Source organism: Perissodus microlepis, chromosome 8 (genome assembly GCF_051167445.1).
Source record: "Perissodus microlepis isolate ML-2025 ecotype Zambia chromosome 8, ASM5116744v1, whole genome shotgun sequence".
Lineage (NCBI taxonomy): Eukaryota > Metazoa > Chordata > Actinopteri > Cichliformes > Cichlidae > Perissodus > Perissodus microlepis.
The window spans coordinates 233780-251657 of NC_140468.1; the positions used below are offsets into that span (position 1 = coordinate 233780).

The window sequence follows — 17878 nt, forward strand, 5'->3', positions numbered from 1 at the left end:
TTATTTTTGAACATTTTGTGATTGTTGCATCTCTCTGTCACAATTTCTGGTCATTTTGCATCATTTTGTAGTTGATTTGTGGATATTTTGTGTATTTTTATTCCGTTTTTGAGTTTTCTTTTGTGTCTTTGTGGACTGTTACGTGTTTCGTGTCATTCTCTCCCTGTTTTCTGTGTGTGTGTTTCATCAGCATTTGTTGTTTGTAGTTGTTTTGTGTCTTTGCAGTAACCGTGTGTGTTCCTCTGCTTCCAGAGTCTCCGAGCAGTCAGCCTCCTCAGAGGAAGAGCTCCCTCAGCGACAGCTGCCGCCTCAAGATAGAAAGGTTGGAGCAGGTGAGTGTTTGTGATTCACACCTTTGAACGCTTCACGCTGACGTTGAAACAGCAGAGTCAGCAGGATGAACCAACCAGGAGGCAAGAAAACAACCAAACACGTAAATCTGCACAGAAACTATCGAGTCCTCAGTGTGACAGCATGAGGCGATGATTTCCCTGCACGCTGACGGGAACGCCACGAACATCAGAGGAACAGAGGAAAAACCTTTTTGTTCCCAAATCCAACCAAAACACAAAATGTGTTTGTGTACTTCATCACGACACAACACCCAGAGTGTGAGCTGAACCATTCATGAGCCGATACTCTCTTCTCATTGGTCAGCGGCTGTTTGTCAGTGTGTGTTTGCACCATGTGAGCTGTGTATCGATCTGTGTGTGTGTGTGTGTGTGTGTGTGTGTGTGTGTGTGTGTGTGTGTGTGTGTGTGTGTGTGTGTGCATGTTTGTGTGTGTGTGTGTGCGCGTGCGTGTGTGTGTCCAGGCTCTGGAGCTGATTGGCCTGAAGCCCTCCGACGCTCAGCGGCAGACGCTCCGGTCCAGACTGCGAGCTGATCCGGCTGGGACGGTGGCCTTCACAGGTAAGACATCATCGCTCAGCTCACCTGTGGCTGTCCTCCTGCAGGTGTCCCTCCTCCTCACACCTGTGCAGGACATCATGTACTTTTATTTGTATTTAGCTCTTGTTTCTTTTCATGATTGAAGGTTTTAAGCGCAGCTCTGAGGTAAACTGATGACCGTGCTGCTGTGTTTGGACCATGTTGGTCTCCAGCAGTCAGGAGGTTTCCTGCTGTGTCCTTGTTGGATGTTTTTATCTGGAGTTCTGTTTCTCCTGCGTTCGGCTTTACTCGCCTCCTTCCCTCCTTTGTGCCCTCGGCGGTTTCACCTGGGAAACTGGGACTCGATTCTTCTGACGTCGCAGCGACTCGAGCTTTGCACACTTTCTGCTCACTTGCGTTAACTCAGAGCTTTTATTCTGCTTTGTAGGTTTTATTGCACTGTTTGAAAAAGTGAAGGAAAAGCAGAGAGCTTCAGTAGAAAGAATAAAATATCTTTGTCTGCTGCTGGACATCAGAGTTGAAATGTAGAAACTGCTGCTGCTGTTGGAGCAGCTGTTTGAACTGAATTCTTCTGAGCAGCCGCCAGGTCGTCACCATCACACACAGAGGGGATCCATTAATCTCACTGTTCGTGGAATAAAAACAGAGGGTGTGGTCACATGACTGACTGTGCTCAGAGATGATCCATATTGTGTTTTCATTGACTGTTTGCACAGTTTAAAGGAGGCTTGGTGATGTGGCGCGGCAGTGTTGAAGATGAAAGTCAAGTGCAGGACGCAGATCTGCAGGTTTTGTCGCTGCTTCGGCCTCAGAGAGGCTCGGGTTGGCGTTCTGCCTCCTGCTGAGCGCTCGTGTCTGTTTTCTGTTCCCAGACTTCGAGAGCCTGATCAAGGAGCTGTTCAAGCCTCAGCTGGAGGAGCTGGGCGTCACGCAGCCCGGGTCTCGCTTCACGTCCGACGACCTGTTCAGCTTGCTGGAGTCGCCCAGCGACCCGAGGGTAGGAGCGTGCAGCACAGCGCACACGTCTGATGTCACACAGTTACTGAACTTTATAAACTTTTAACTGTAATTTACTTTAAACTCATAGAAAAGATGCTGAGTGACTCATCCTGTATGTATGCACGTATATGCAGCCTTCAGGAAAAACACAACAGAGTACTAAATACACAGTTTTCAGTTTTGCAGTGCAGACAGTGTTTGTAGAATATTACAGTATGTTAAAGTATGTGGGGGGTGTGGGGGGCTCATCAGTGTCAGTCACAGCACGGAGAGGGTGGAGGCGGTCACAGCAACAGAGCAGTGAACACCTGGAGAAGGTGTAGGTGGGAATGATGCTGCCTGTGCGGCGTTTCTAACGGGATCGATTCTGCTTGTTTATTCTTTTCATTTTATTGTTTATTAGAATAAAAAAAGTGACCTTTAAGCTCCAGTTTTACTTTGCTGATTATAAACAAAATAAAAAATGTGGACATGGTGAGCAGTCGCTTTATTTATACGTCTGTTAGTACAGTATGAGTGATGATGTCATCAGATGATGTCATTAAAAATGCTCCCAAAGTCTCCAACAGAACAAACACAAGTTTTAATATGGGAGTCAATGGGGACTCACTGCTGCCTCTGGTGGTTTTCTGAGATCACCTGGATTCATCAGACTGAGGATCATCCAGGTTTAAGTGAACAGGAGCACGTGATGACTCCACGTCCACTCCACTGTGGACGCTGTCATTGAACAGGAGGGTCCTATCAGCAGAGCGTGTGCTGTGCTGGGGTCACACAGGGTCACACAGGTCACATGGGGTCACACAGGTCACATGGGGTCACACAGGTTCGGTGGACCTGAGAGCAGCAGCAGCTGCATCTGTGAGAGGATACAGGTGTGATTAATGTTCAGGTCATCGTCACACAAGCCTCAATGTGCTGCTTTCACTCGCTCTTCATCGTTTACGGCACTTTCAACCTGAAACTCACGCTAACGAGATGCTAACGAATCGTTCTCTGTCGCAGATGTTTCTGATGTGTTTGTGTGTTTGTGCAGCCGTCACTGTCGGACTCAGAGGACCTGGAGGAGATGGAGCGGCTCAGGAAGGAGCACATTGAGGCTCTGAGGGAGATCAAGAGGCTGCAGGTAGACTCACGCCTGAGTCATTTTGTAGAATTCAATCATATCCAAAGAAAAGTGGGCTTCGGTAAATATTCTAAAGTGTCCATTCTGATCTGCAGGAGCAGCTGGTCGAGTCTCAGAGAGTCCACCATCAGATGGAGGAGGAGCTCAGCAAGGTCAAACAGGTGAGTCACGCCTGCTGCACTCATCCGACCTGTGCACGTGTGAAAACAGGAAGTCATACACAGGTCATGTGTTGGTCAGTGGCTGTGGTGGATGCTGGAGTCAGGAGTGTGTGTGAGACGAGGTGTGATCAGCAGGTGGAGCCCTTCATACACACACACGCACACACACACACACACACACAAACCGACCTGCAGGTGTGATGATAAAGAGCTTGTGTGTGCGTGTGTGTGTGTGTGTGTGTGTGTGTGTGTGTGTGTGTGTGTGTGTGTGTGTGTGTGTGTGTGCGTGTGTGTGTGTGGGAGGACTGTGAGCTCCGTGTTGAATCTTTTTTTATTTTGGGCTCTAGAATAGCTCCTCCTCCTCCTCCTCCTCCTCCCCACATTGTGTTTGTTGTGATTCAGAGCTGAAGGGTCTCGGCCTCTCTCGCTCCCGCTCGGTTGCATAAATCAATCAATATCTACATTTAGCCGACAAGTGCACCATAACAACAAAGGCCGATGGGGCGTTTCCTTACCTGAGTTTCAGACCCGAGGAGCAGAAATGAGGAGGACGCAGAGCTGAGCGTTCACTTCCTGCTCTGCAGTCGCGCCTTTAGCTTCTCGCTCAGTGTTGGCAGGTTTGCAGACATTGGACTTTTTCTATTCTTTGCTTTTTCATAGTGAAACCTTTTTCTTCTTGGACTCTGCCAGAGCAGCTTTGCATGACACACAGTTCATAATAATCATTCTTTATGTGATTCTGGGCCTTGGTGCAGGCCCTCAGTTCATCCTCTGTCTGAAACAGGTTATTTTAGCCACACCCATTGCGAACAAAAGGCTAATGGGTGGGTCCTGGGATATCTCCCATCTATGACATCATACAGTTAAAAGAGTAAAAAAAAAACTGTGTGGACCTGAGTGTCAGAGCAGTCTGTTCATCCAGTGGCTTCATTATTAGAAACTTTGACCATGCTAATGAACATCCAGGGGAAACGCCCCCTGCTGACCATCAGAAGGAATGCAGGACTGAAGTATTAACATAACTCAAAATATCCATTTGAGCCACTTCAGTGTGCACCTGAGGTGCTGAGGCACTGTATCGACTCACAAACTCTAAGAACACTTTAAAATATTCTGAAGTCTACTTTGCGTCTCTGTCATCTGTCCTGGTATAAAAGCAGGTTTTAAGCAACGTTAGCTGCTCAGACACGTCCTGGCTGCCTGCAGTAAGTCACATCAGGGCGCAGATCACGACTGTCAGCTTCAGCGCTGCCTGCATATTTAACAAACCTGCACAGCTGAATTAAGCTGACGGCCTTTAATCCTCTGAGGGAGGATTTGATCAGGTTTCCAGGCTGGAGTCACTTAGCCTTCCACACTCACACTGCGTTTGCATGCAGATAAATCACCTGGACATCATTATTGTTATTATTATAATCTGATCCAGGTTCCGCCTGTTTCGGAAACTGTGTCTGCTTGTCAGTAAAAGTCGTTGGAGGTGTGAGTCGTTGGTGCTCCTGAATAAGCTGAAGTGCTTTTAATATCCTTTGTCTGAGCGTGGCATTTTACCGGCTCTGCCGCAGCTTTCAGCGCAGCCTCCAGCTTCGAGATGGAGACGTTATGTTATTATTACATAACAGTCAAACAAAGCAGGAAGCAGCCGTCGGTGCAAATGTGAGTGCCGTTTCTCAGGGAGCACAAAAACCTTTGGTCTGGGTAGAAGCGGGACCGGCCGCTGCTCTTTTGTTCCGCCGCGCGCTGCCAGGCTGTACAGCTTGTGCACAGCGAGGGATTTTTCTTCCATTATGCTGCCTTTTCTGGGGAGCGAGCAGGCGGGCGGAGGAGAGCGGGCTGACATGCTCCTTCATTAGAGATGGAAGTCAGCCTTTAAGACGGGGGGCCTCTCAGAGCCCCTCGGGCCCCCCTGAAGCCACAGCTGGAGGGAAGAGAGCTCATGCTGGGATCCATTAGTTACCAAACCATACACCGCACACACACAGACACACACTCACACCTCATCTCCACACTTAGTGGACACTCTACACTGGAAACCATCCAGGAGTCTAATTTTACCAGCCAGTGTGTCCCAGTTCTGAGCCACTCTGCTCTGATGGTCACACTTGTGCTGTGACTTGTGCTGTGTTGGACAGCGTGTCGCGCTACTGTGCAACACAAATTACAGTAAATTATGTCCTCCAGAGGCACAAAGTAAAGAAAAGACTTGCATTCCTGTTGGACTCCATTATTAAACGAGGACATTCATGCACAGTGATGTTGTCACCCTGCCCGTGGACCGTGGTTTCATGTAAAGAAAACCCAGTAATTATGTTCTTTATGATGAGGGCAACGAGTGAAGCATGGCCTGTATATAAAAGATGGATGTAGTCACCATGGCATCACCCACTGGTTTTGGTCTCATTAGCATTTTGGCAGTAATAATGTTGTTATTTGGACCATATATAGAAGTGAGCGTGGACCGACACTTGCTCTCTGGGTTGTTGGAGACTCAAGTGGCCATCAGAGGAACTGCAGTTTTTTTGAGTAATTCCACGTTGGGTTTATATTTCAGTCCTGGAAGCTCCTGTGTGAAGGTAATGTGCTGAATTAAGTCGATGTACGTGACCTTTGCAGTTGTGACAAAGTTTAAAGTTATCACTGTTGTTTCATTTTAGGTAACTATTCATATACTGAAGGAGTGGCAGGTGAAGAAGTCTGCCTTGTAATGTAGTTAAGATTGCAACTATTCCCTTTGCCTATTTAAGGCTGCACGGAGCAGTCGGCGCTGGAACGTTGATTGAAGATTCAAGATTCTTTATTTGTCACGTGCATGGTTATACAGGTGTAACACGCAGTGAAATGTGACCTGATACGCTCCTCGACTGTGCAAAGAAAAGAGAGACAGACAGAACTTTATATACAGTGAATGAGTGCATACAAGGAGGACATTATGTGCAGCAAGTGGGTGAGTTATGTACATTATATAAATAGAAATAAAATAAAACAATCTGGAAATTTACAGCTTGTGTACGTTGCGTGAGGAGGGTGTTAAAGTGTCTTGTGCTGTAGTGAGGCCAGAAGGATTCAGGATTTCCCTCCCCTCCATCCCCTGGACACCTACCCCACTCACTGTCCATACAAATCAATGTGGTTTCACTCATGTTAATAAATTGTCACCTTTTTCTTGCCAGAACGCTGTCTGCGCTTGAATCCATCTGTTAGCCATGACAGATTGGATGGAATGATGGAAAGTTGTTTCCATCATTTCTCCATCTATCCAACTGTTTTCCTCTTGTCTGAGGCCGGTTCGCGGGTTGGCAGCTGAAGCAGAGAGGCCCAGACCACCCTCTCATCAGGCAACCTCCTCCTCCAACACCAAGGCGTTTCCAGGCCAGCCGAGATATAATCTCTCCTGGGTCTCCCATGGGGCCTCAGACTTGGAGATGTTGATTCTCACTCCCATGGCTTTACACTCGGCTGCGAACCATTGCAGTGCAAGCTGGAGGCCACCACCTGATGAAGCCAGCAGAACCACGTTATCCGCAAGAAGCAGAGACGATTCTGACACCAACCAAGTGGAAGCCTTCCTCCACATGGCTACAGCTAAAAGTTCTGTCCATACAAATTATGAACAGAAGCGGTGACAAAGGGAAGGCCTGGCGGAGTTCAACACCCACGAGGAACGAGTTCTACTTATTGCCGGCTATGTGGATCCAGCTCTTTGAACAGCTGTATAAGGACACCCATTACTCCCGAAGCACCTCCCACAGAACCCTCAGAGAGACAGACTATCTAGCATCCTGGCATGGATTCTCCCAGGGAGGCTGAGGAGTGTGATCCCCCTATAGATGGAACACACCCTCCAGTCCCACTTCTTAAAGATCACCACCCCAGCCTGCCAATCCAGAGGTACCACTCCTGATCTCCACGCAATATTGTAGAGGCGTGTCAACCATTACAGCCATAAAACATCCACAGCCATGCCGGCACCTATTGGCTGCCTCCAAAGTCCCACAGGGTATCCCAGCAGGATAGTGCTTCTTCTTCAGCCGTTCCCCTCACCTGTGAGGGGGTTACCACCACGACAGGCACCAACCTCCTTGTAGCCGTAGCGCAGTGCAGCAGCTTCAGTAGTGTAGGTGCTGACCATGGTCCATTCAGACTCAATGTCCCCTGTCTCCCTTGGAATGCTGTCAAAGCTCTGCCAGAGGTGGAAGTTGAAGATCTCAACTCTGCCAGGAGTTCCCAACGCACACCTACTTAAGCCCCTACTCAGACTGACTTTCCTCGGTTCACCACAGTTTTCAGGATTTTCCATTGGGTGATAGTTCCTGGTACCAGGTGCTATTTTAGTACCTGGTCGCCCGGGGTTCCAAAGCGATTCAAGCAGGTACTAAAATGTGATGTCGTCAGACTGTATGCTGCCAATTGGCTGGTCAGTGGTGTCACTCAATAAGTCATGAGAGCATCTCGTTCATGAAAATCAAAACTGCCACTTTTGAAACCCGGCAATGAGGGAAATGGCTCCAAGAAACGACGCTATGGTCCCCAAGTCTGGCGAAAAGCCACAGACCGAGCAGCAGGTATATTCTTGCCTCGATGTCCACCTTTGTTGTAGCATTCGTGTCGTATGCAATGTAAAATCACTCGATCTGAGTTGAGCTGTGATGAGTCGATCCGAGTAGGTGCTTATGGGAAAGGTGCTCATATGTTTAGGCACCTTCCATCGCAATCAGATCTGATGATACGATCTCAAAATTGACCTGCTGCCTAGGGTGTCCTGGTGCCACGTGCACTTATGGACACCTTTATGTTTGAATATGGTGTTTTTATGGACAAACTGTGGTTTGCACGGGAATCCAGTACCAGAACACCACTGGGGTTCAGACCTGGGAGGCCATTCCTCCCAGTCACGCCCCTCCATGTCTCACTGTTGTTGACCAGATAAACGTTGAAGTCTCCCAGTAAGACATTTTTTCAGTTTCCAAAAAAATAATTTTTTCCCCAAAACTTTCCCCATTCAACAAAAAAAAACAATTCATTACTTTTGCTTGATGTCCCTACTTTCCATTAATGTCCTCGCTCCAAAGGTTAAAACCTGAGATTGGTCCCCACAGAGCTGGAGTGGTGGACATGAACATAAACCTCATTCTTGAAACGGCAGTTTGCAGATTTTTTAATTACTAGAGAAAATTGGAGGTAACAGATGGATGACACACACTCTGTGTGTGTGTGTGTGTGTGTGTGTGTGTGTGTGTGTGTGTGTGTGTGTCCAGCATTTCAGAATCTTGTTCATAAATCATTGCATTTACTCCATGTGTGTTCTGTTAGCTTCCACTGCATATGATGTCGCAGCAGGAGGATGAGAGCTGCCAAATTCTCCCCAGTCTGCTTCCTCTTTGCCTCGAGTGTGTGTGTGTGTGTGTGTGTGTGTGTGTGTGTGTGTGTGTGATCTCAGGCACTCAGAGCTTAGTAAACCCTCAGTTTCAGACAATTTGTTCTCATTATAGCAGATAAATATATTTCTTTTTTGCCTGTATGAGTATCTTTACATGAGGGGGAGTTTTGGGCCCCCGTGGTGTTTTGCATGCTCCCCGGTGAAATCTTGCAGTGTTTCTTTCCTGGTTCGTGTTGCACTGAGTGTTGTGACAAAACTCAGTGTTCACTCTGATCTGTTAGTGCCACCAAAGATCAGTTTACCGTGTGATGTTTATTTCAGCGCTGCAGGGTTACAAGTTATTGGCTGCCAGTGTGCCAACTGTACTGGGAGTGGTTGCTTCCAGTTATGAGTGTCTAATTATTGCTGGTGTCTGTTTCACTGCCCTGAGAGTTACATAACCTCCACGGTACAGACTGGCTCTCCCTCTGCATCAAAGATCACATGGGGTCAAAGCCCAGCTGGGCCTGTATGCCAGCACATATTTCCCTCTGGCCTGTAGTGCTTTTATTCATCTGCATAGCTTGAGTTGTGACGTGCTCCTGTTTCTCATGGTTTTCATCCAAGTCTGAGGCCACGGTGGTCAGCATGAAGAGGTGGAGCGCCCACTCTGGCAATGGTTCCTGCTGAAACTACAGGAGTGTCTCGGGGCTTCCCGGGCGAGTGTTGGGGTGATGCCTGCGCACTCTGCACCTATAGCAACGAGCTGCGAGCAGTGACATACAAGCTTCCTCTGAAGGGTGTAGCTTGGATTTCTGGGACTTCAGTCAGTGGAGGTGGTTTGGGTGTCTGACCAGGGTTCCTCCCGGGTGCCTCGTTGGTGTGGTGTTTGTCCAACTGGCCTTGGGGCAGGAAATGATGTCTTTTACCTGGTCTGTGAGCTCTTACTCGTATCTCGCTCTAGAGCTGCAGGCAGGGCTGGACTGGGACAAAAAATCGGCCCGGGCATTTTGACTAGAGACCGGCCCACCAGGTATTATAGGAAAAACCATAAAGCCTTTGAATGAAAACAAACGCTGTTGTGACAGTGATGTACAGTCTTGTTGGTATATGCATGATTTCTATACGTTGTACATCAGATAAAAACTTTGGTTGTAAGATTCAGATAATTATTTAATAAAAGTGAGACATTTTAAATGAGAATAAGAAAGAAAAGTATTTCTTTGTGCCCCCCTCTCCCTGTTAATGCCCTACCTGCCCCCTGGCAACACTTTGCTAGACCCGCCCCTGCACAGTTACCAGCTGTCAGCTACTTAGAAAAGGATCCTGGTGTTATTTGTCTCTCAGAAACAGTTCATAACTTCAACTCATCCATGTCACCTAAAAGGTAAACCTGTTTCTCCATCACCTGTTCAGCTCTGATGGTTCAGTAAGGACATCTCCTGGTTTCATCTTCATGTTTCCCTCTCACCACATATCCAAACCGACATCATGACCAGCAGCTTTACAGCTGTGGCTCCAGCAAACATCAGCTGATACTAGAAATTAATATTAAATAAATTCTAACAACAGCTGATCAAACGTGCTGCTGTTGTTTAGCGCGACATCCGCTGGTTTCTTCTTTGTGGCGCAAAGTGGACGATAAACAAACAAGAGAGACGATCAGCTGATCATTGATCAGTTTCATGATTGAAGGAGCAACAGGAGAGGGAGGGGAGAGAATGAGAGAAGAAGAGTCCGCTGTGCAGCGTAAACACAGAATAACTCCAGCTTTGTGTCTTTTTCATTGTAGCTGAAGTCCGGGACAAACTGTGTTCCTTTTCACCTCAATACGAAACGCGTAATATTTTCTCTGAATACGAGACGATTCCGTTTTTTAGGGGACGGTTGGAAACTCTAATAACTAACCTTATGAATAAAATAAAGTTCACTATCAGTAACATCATAGCACCCACAGCTGTATAGAAACTCCGTCACGCTAGCTAGTACACAGTACGAGTTATTGTAACTGACTGTAAAAAGTCAGCACAACGAAAATAAACTAAACTTGGTTTATATCTGACCCAGATAGACTGCAGCTCATAACTTCTTACCTGAAGTTCAGTTCACCGCCTCGGGTCTCTGCTCCTCCTGCCTCCCCTCTCCCTCATCCACCTGCTGGCCTCTGTGGAAGCTCCGCCACAGCCACCACCAAACACCTGAGTTATTTTTAAACATCTGCCAGCATCTGGCCAATCCACCAGCTTTCATTGTTTATACAGTTATAAAAAAATAAAATAAAATAAAAAATCATTGGCCCATAAAAACGAAAAATCACCATCGGCCCACCGAGCAAATGCCCAGTGGGCCGATGGCCAGTCCAGCTATGTCTGCAGGAGGTGGATAAGTGGACGAAGAGTTTGGGCTTCACTGTGAATGAAAAGCTGCCAGCTGCAACTGAAATATGACTAAAATTGAGGCAGCATTTGTTGTGCTTTGATTCTGTAGAGAAACTAACAGGTTTAGAAACATCGGTGACTCATTGTTACATGGCTGTCGTTCACACTCTGACACAGGAGTAAAGATGTTTGTTTCCAGAGCAGCATGTCAGCGTCACTCTGAGCTGGTGAAAGGTGTGTGTTGTGTTTAAAATGCTGCTGGTCCACAGAGCCCAGCCTTGTTCACTTTGACCTGACTGAATGTGGCTTTGTGGTTTTTGCAGAGTTCAGATCAGGCACAGTGCTGACATTTTGAAAAATAATTAGCCAGGAGTGAGACGAGGACATGAAGTAAGCTCTGTGTCTTGTTTTTGTTCCAGCATTGTTACGTAAGAGAGCGCCAGCCAGTCAGTCGGACCCAGCCTCGCTCTTAAATCACACAATCAAACAATAAGAGCTCAGAAAATACCACCAACAAAAACAACCTGCCAAAACGCGACGATGACCTGTCGTTTTATTTTTAGCTCAAGCATTACTCATCTCATGCTGATGGTGTGACTGCACAGAGATGTCTGAGTCCTAACAGCGACTGCAGTGCTCACTGAAATATCACCTGGTCAGTGCACCATCATGAAATGTTATAATGGCATTCATGGTCCTCAGAGGATGACGTCTACTGATGCTGACGGCTGGTAGATTCTGCTCACTCTGGAGGGCATGACCTCGGCCTCCGGTAACACTGTGAGGGACCTTGATCAGGAAACGTTCTTCAGTGCACTTGATGCACAAATATGTAGGACTGCTTTCCTGCCTGGTTCTGCAGGAGGTTTCTTCCTGTTCAAAGGGAGTTTTTCCTTCCCACTGTCGCCAAAGTGCTTGCTCACAGGGGTTGTCTGATTATCTGTGTTACTATAGGGGTTTTAACTTACAATAAAGTGCGCCCTGAGCCGACTGTTGATGTGAAATAAATAAAATGAATTAGCATCTCATAAACTGCATTTATGGAAAGTTTATAAGTGTCAGTGTTGTTTTAAATGATTAGAGGTTTATTTTAACCTAGTTTTATAAAAATGAGTGCACATTAAAGTCAATTTGAAGACATTGAAAACCATTTTTCTGCTCCTCATTTTGTCTCGACTTCATCTGGTCCTTTAGTCTGACTTTCTAAGGAGTCTTTCCTGTTTCGGAGTTTCCATCGTTCTCCTGTTCACTGCTAGTTTACTTGGATTTCATGGCTTTTGGATCTTGGCTGTAGCCTACAGATCTCAAAGTGAAGCCGATGATTACGTGCCTCAAACCTGCATTATTTCTAACGATGGGGTTAATGTCAGTGAGAGCTCACGCTCACCTCTTTCACATTTTCCTGATCAATTCATGGTGTCAGCTGCTGGTAAAAATCAAGATAAAGGTTTAGTGCTGTGAGCGTTCATCAACAGTTTGATCGATCTTTGTCACCAGACGGAGGTTTGTTTTATTGTTTCGATGATAACGCTGCTCTCCAACTGTAGGTAACCTTATCACAGACAGAGGTATGCTGAGCGCTGACAGGCCTGCTGGGACTCGACTGCACAGCCTGCTGATTCAGAGAAACGTCCCCGAGGCCACAGCAAAGAGCCTCATCACACTAACTCATCCTGACACCACGAATCCCAAATCATGGCACGACCACCTGGGAGGCCTCTCAAAAGCACTGAGCAGGGCCTGAAAGCACCACTGAAAGTCTGCCGAGTAATCCCTCATGTTCTCCTTCTACCCCATCCTCCCCCTCTCCTCTTCCTCCACTCTTTCTGACAGGAAGTGAAACACAGCGCGGAGGAGAGCCGAGCTCTGAGGACTCGAATCCAGCTGGCTGAGGCAGCCCAGAAGCAGGCCAGAGGGATGGAGATGGACTACGAGGAGGTGATCCACCTGCTGGAGGCTGAGATCGCAGAGCTGAAGACTCAGAGGATGGAGCACCAGGCATCAGCCAACAAGGTGACTCACACCACATGGATCAGTTCATGGTAGGCACCGAGCAGAGCTGCTCTCTGACGATTACCGCAGAGTCCCGGTCAGCTAAGTACTTTTATTTCTCTAGATTATGTGTGAAACCATTTTCAGCTTCAGTTATTTGGCACATTTATAAAACTGGAAGGATGAGGAAGCAGGAAGGCAGCTGACTGCACCGTCCAACCAGCCACCAATCAAACCCATTGACCCAAGACTACAAAGATCGTCGCTGAGTCATCGTAAAATCAAACATTTCTATGATGATAGTGAAAAAACAGCAACCTCTCTGTCATGTAATGGTTTTTCTATTACTTTAGTGCAGCATGTTTGCAGCCTGGGCTTCTGTCTCTCAACACGGGAACAATGAAGGGGGAATATTAAAAATACAGGCTTTTTGGTGCCGGGTTATTGCTGCTCCCCCTCCAGGTCCTGGTTTCGTCTTCAGGCCTGAATGTGGGTCAGGTGTATTTGGTGACAGAGCCGCTTCCCTCTCTGACGTAGGCTTTGCAGAAATCCGCTCAGCGTTGTTTCTCTGAGCCATCGGCACAAAACAAAAGTCTGCAGAAAGAAACAAAAGTGCTCACACTGGAAACAAAGAGCTTTTGTCCAAACGCCAGAGCACGACTGCATGCAAACACTCCTCCTTTTCATTAACAGCTTTTACTCGTCACGCACCAAAGACAAGCACAGGAAATGAGACTTTTGTAAGATGTTTGGCCTCTTTGGCTCCTGTCTGCGTTTGTGGTGTCTGCTTTAGTCTCCGTGAACCAGTTCATCGAACACTAATTTACAGTTAAATGACCTGTTTCAGGGTCGCCAGCTCCACTGCTTTTAATTTAACATATTTATGATCGTTTTAAAAGTGCTGAGAAAGGGAACTGAAAAGGTTGGACGTGTAACAGCCAGTTACAGTTAAAGCAGAAACAGGAGCCAAAAATGAGCTTTTTGTTTTACTGAAGAGAAGCTTGATGCAAAAGTATTTAAACAGACAGGGAGGAAGCGGTGACACCTGAGGGGGGTAACTCAGCAGGTAATCACAGTGGGAAAAACTGTGGGCAGGAAGTAAGGACTACTTTCTTTAAAGGACGAGATGTGAAACAGGAAGTGCACAAGACGTGACGTGTCCCCAGATGGAATCAGTCCTCTATTCCCATCAGGCTGTCCGGTACACGGGTCACTTCGGAAAAGATGGTACTCGACGGACTTCCAGAAGTTGACCGATCAGAGCAAAGGGACATGCAGAGGATGAGCGCAGGCCAACGCGAGATAAATAAACTCCATTAGGGTTTAGCATTAAAAATATGGAGCTGGAAACGCGAGGAGACGAAGATCATAAATGTCCAGAACCTGAATGTTTTTGATCTCAGGAGGAATCGGACGAGCTGAAGAAGAAAGCGGCCGTCCTGGAGTGTCAGCTGCGGAAGAGCGAGGCGGCCAAAAAGGGTTTCGAGATGTCAACGGGAAAACTGCTGAGCTTTGTGGAGGTAAAACTTTTCAGCTTTCAGACATCACGATACAGCCACACTTTCAAAAATAGTTTCATTCACAGTCATTGTTTGTAGGGGAAAGACTCCCATTGGCCCAAATGGCAAAGGTCATCTTTAAAAGCAGATGAGCTTTGAGTGGAGATCACAGAGTGAGAAGTAAGAGATGCGCTCGCTGCTGCTGTGGGTTTGAAATCAGATCCTTTCATCAGTGTTGACTGTCGACAGAGAAAATAATGGCCTTCAGATAACTCTCAAACCGAGGAGACGTTTTACATGAAAAGTTTTCAGCAGGATTATTTCTGTTTATGAAATAAGTTTTTGGTGCAGCTGGAAAACAAAATAAAAGACAAAGAAGAAAACAAACAACCTTCTTTTTTGTTTGTTTGTTTCTGCAGAATGTTCAGGAGTTCCTACTCGAAAGTCACGGCCCCCCAAAGAGCTACAGGTAGAGTGTGTGTGTGTGTGTGTGTGTGTGTGTGTGTGTGTGTGTGTGTGTGTGTGTGTGTTCTTGTAAATATATCCTTGTGAGAACCATTGTAAACGTTTCACCTTGTGAGGTCCTCACTGTGATAAAGGACTTCACTGTTAGTATTCAGTAAATGTACTATAGCAAAAGTACTGCAGTAAACTCTATGGGTAAAAGAGTAGTGTATGTTAATGTGCTGCAGTATGTGCAGTACTAACTGTAATGCTGTAAATGTGCAGCAGGTTTGCAGTGACGTGCTGACCAGAGCACAGAGAGTCAGTGACAACGAGTCAATGGCAATGTGAAGTTAACAGGTGGCGAGCGATTAAGAAGCTGTTGACAGACATATGAGGAGATGTTAAATAGGTTAGAGGGTTACCTAGGCAACCACATCCTGGAAAGTCCATTAAGGACAAACCATCAGCCACGACCAGCAACCAGCTGATCACTTCCTCTGCTCACCTGGTTTCTCTCATCGGTTATTTTGACATTAAAGTCGCTGAATCTTATTGACTTTCTGCTGTCATTGGTTGAGATGGGCTTATACAGAGCCTGAGAGAGCATCATCATCATTATTATTATTATTATTATTATTATTATTATTATTATTATTATTATTATTATTATGATTATGGTGGTCCTCAGGGTGCCCACAAAGACAGCTGAATCACAAACCTGTGTGTTCGATGATAATTGAGAGCCTGCTGTTCGTTAGCAACGCGGTGGCCGTCCTAACGAGTCAATCTGCTCAGTGTGAGCTGGTAAAGCGGTCGTTATAGAAACAAGCAGCCTTCATCTGTATGTTTCATTACTGTGTGTGTGAATTTACATCAGTGTGTGTGTGTGTGTGTGTGTGTGTGTGTGTGTGTGTGTCCTTACCTGAACAGGGTGGTTCAGCGGAAAGAGAAACTTGAGTTCACCAAGTTTCAAACACACGGCTCAGTTTGACCCGTCAGGACAGCTCACGTGTGTGTGCACAGTATATGTAATAATGTGTGTTTACAGGTTACTGTGTGTGTGTGTGTGTGTGTGTGTGTGTGTGTGTGTGTGTGTGTGTGTGTGTGTGTGAATAGACTGTGACTGCAACCCCGACACCTCAGTCTGTCACGTAATGATCCAGCTGAGAGCAGAGCCCATTAGTCCAGGTTACACACACACACACACACACACACACACACACACACACACACACACACTCTCACACTCAGCGGTCCAGCTTGACCCACTTCAGTGCAGGTAGGACAGCAGTTACTTCCTGTTAATGGTCGCCCGCAGTGAGCGGCGGTGAGATGGCGGCGTTATGAAATGAGGAGCGTGTGTGAGGTCACTCTGTGCTCGTTATCAACAATCATCTGATCAACTTCCACAAAGACACCAACAAAGACGAGTAGGTCACACGTTACAGCACTTCCTGATCTAATTTCCTCGTTTTTCCTCATTTTTTCTCTTTTTTCTAACTCTCATCCTTGTTTCCTCTCTCCTTCCTCATATTATCCTTTCCATTCTTTTATCCTTCCTTTTCCTCTATTTTTTTTGTTCTTTCCTTTTTCATCTTGTACGTGTCTTTTCTATTTTAACTCTCCTTCCTCACAACCTTTCTTTCTGCAGATTTCTCCTCCTCTCACTCCTTATTTCCATCCATCAGTCTCCATCTTTCCTTCCTTTACATTTTCCTGTTTCTCTTCCTTTCCTTCCTGTCCATCTTTTCTTTCCTTCCTTTACATTTTCCTTATTTCTGACTTTCCTTAAGTCTTTGTCTTTCCTTTGTCTTTCTAATTTTTTTGTTCCATTTCTCTCTCTATCTTTCCTTCTTTGCTGTCTTCCATCTTTCCTTGTGCCCTTTATTACTGTCATCTTTCCTTTTCTTTTCCTCTCAGCGTTAATTTAACCCCCCAGCTCTTCTTCTTCTTCAGTGTTTATTCGATTTCTCCTGCCTCCTCTCTCTGTTTTCCTCTTATCACCTCCTCATCGTGGTTTCCTCGGCTCCTTCTGGCTGCTTGTGTAACTCTGATTCAGTGAATCGGGTCACTCGGTCAGGTTATCAGCTCGGACACCTCCTGCCTGCTTCCTTTTATTTCAGTCCAGGTCAGTGGGACACCTCCACTCGTCTTTCATAACAGTCGGACCCCCCCACCGGGTCCTGCCTTTCCTTTTATTCACCTGTCTGGTTGTTTCTGGGCCACCAGGCAGCTAAAATGTCAGCCGGCGCCTCCGTGAGTGCGTTCAGAGACGCAGGTGTGAGGTTTGAGTCAGAAATAAAGGCTCATTGATGCCGACTCAGTGACTTTCTGAATCATGAATATCAGTCTTATTAAGGTCGTTAGTCATCAGCGCCACAGTACTGACAGAAAGAAATGTCCCTGAGGACGGAGGAGCAGGTTCATACTGGGGGGAGGATAGTAGAGCGCTGTGAGACGGCAGGAAGTGACCTGACGGTTTGGTCCACGCAGCGTCTGCAGGGTTTGAAGAGTGCACCGATCAACCGACCGGGACCAGAATCGGTCCTGATTGGTCACCACTCGGTCAGCCTCACGTACGTCTGATATTGAGCACACACACAGCAGTGCAGGTAAAAAGTCACACACTTACAACTACATGCTAACACGCTGTTAGCATGGAAGCTCCTCGCTGTCAGTAAAGAGAACATTCGCTAAACGGGAGGAAACGCCATGGAAACGTCCGTAACAACAAACCAGATGAGGCGCTTGAATCACCTTCACACAGCTGACATGGACATTCAAAAGAAGCTAATGCTAAAGTAGGGCTGAGAGCCACCTACAAGCTAGTAGCCTCGGTATGAGCAACGAAACAGTTGGGATGGATGGATGTCCTGCTCTCAGCTGAAATCCTAAATGTGCCAGAAAATAATGAAAATACCTGAAATGTATTTAATACAAAGTCTGTTGCAGCTTCTTTTGTCTGGTCAGATCTGTCAGTTCCTCATTATCAGCGATCTCAGGGAGAAAACAACCTGCAGCTTGTGAAGTTTA

The 17878-nt window shown here is 46.5% G+C and overlaps 1 protein-coding gene across 2 annotated transcripts in view; it reads left to right on the forward strand.

Annotated features, from left to right (window-relative positions):
• stxbp4 (syntaxin binding protein 4) overlaps positions 1-17878 on the forward strand; it is a 45455-nt gene that overhangs the window by 25251 nt on the left and 2326 nt on the right. For both annotated transcript variants that reach the window (XM_084936877.1, XM_084936878.1), the window contains exons 12-19: positions 253-332; positions 815-911; positions 1763-1887; positions 2926-3015; positions 3111-3176; positions 12741-12920; positions 14303-14419; positions 14818-14867. In XM_084936877.1, coding sequence (XP_084793003.1) covers positions 253-332; positions 815-911; positions 1763-1887; positions 2926-3015; positions 3111-3176; positions 12741-12920; positions 14303-14419; positions 14818-14867 — 805 coding nt within the window. The remainder of the gene's footprint in view (positions 1-252; positions 333-814; positions 912-1762; positions 1888-2925; positions 3016-3110; positions 3177-12740; positions 12921-14302; positions 14420-14817; positions 14868-17878) is intronic.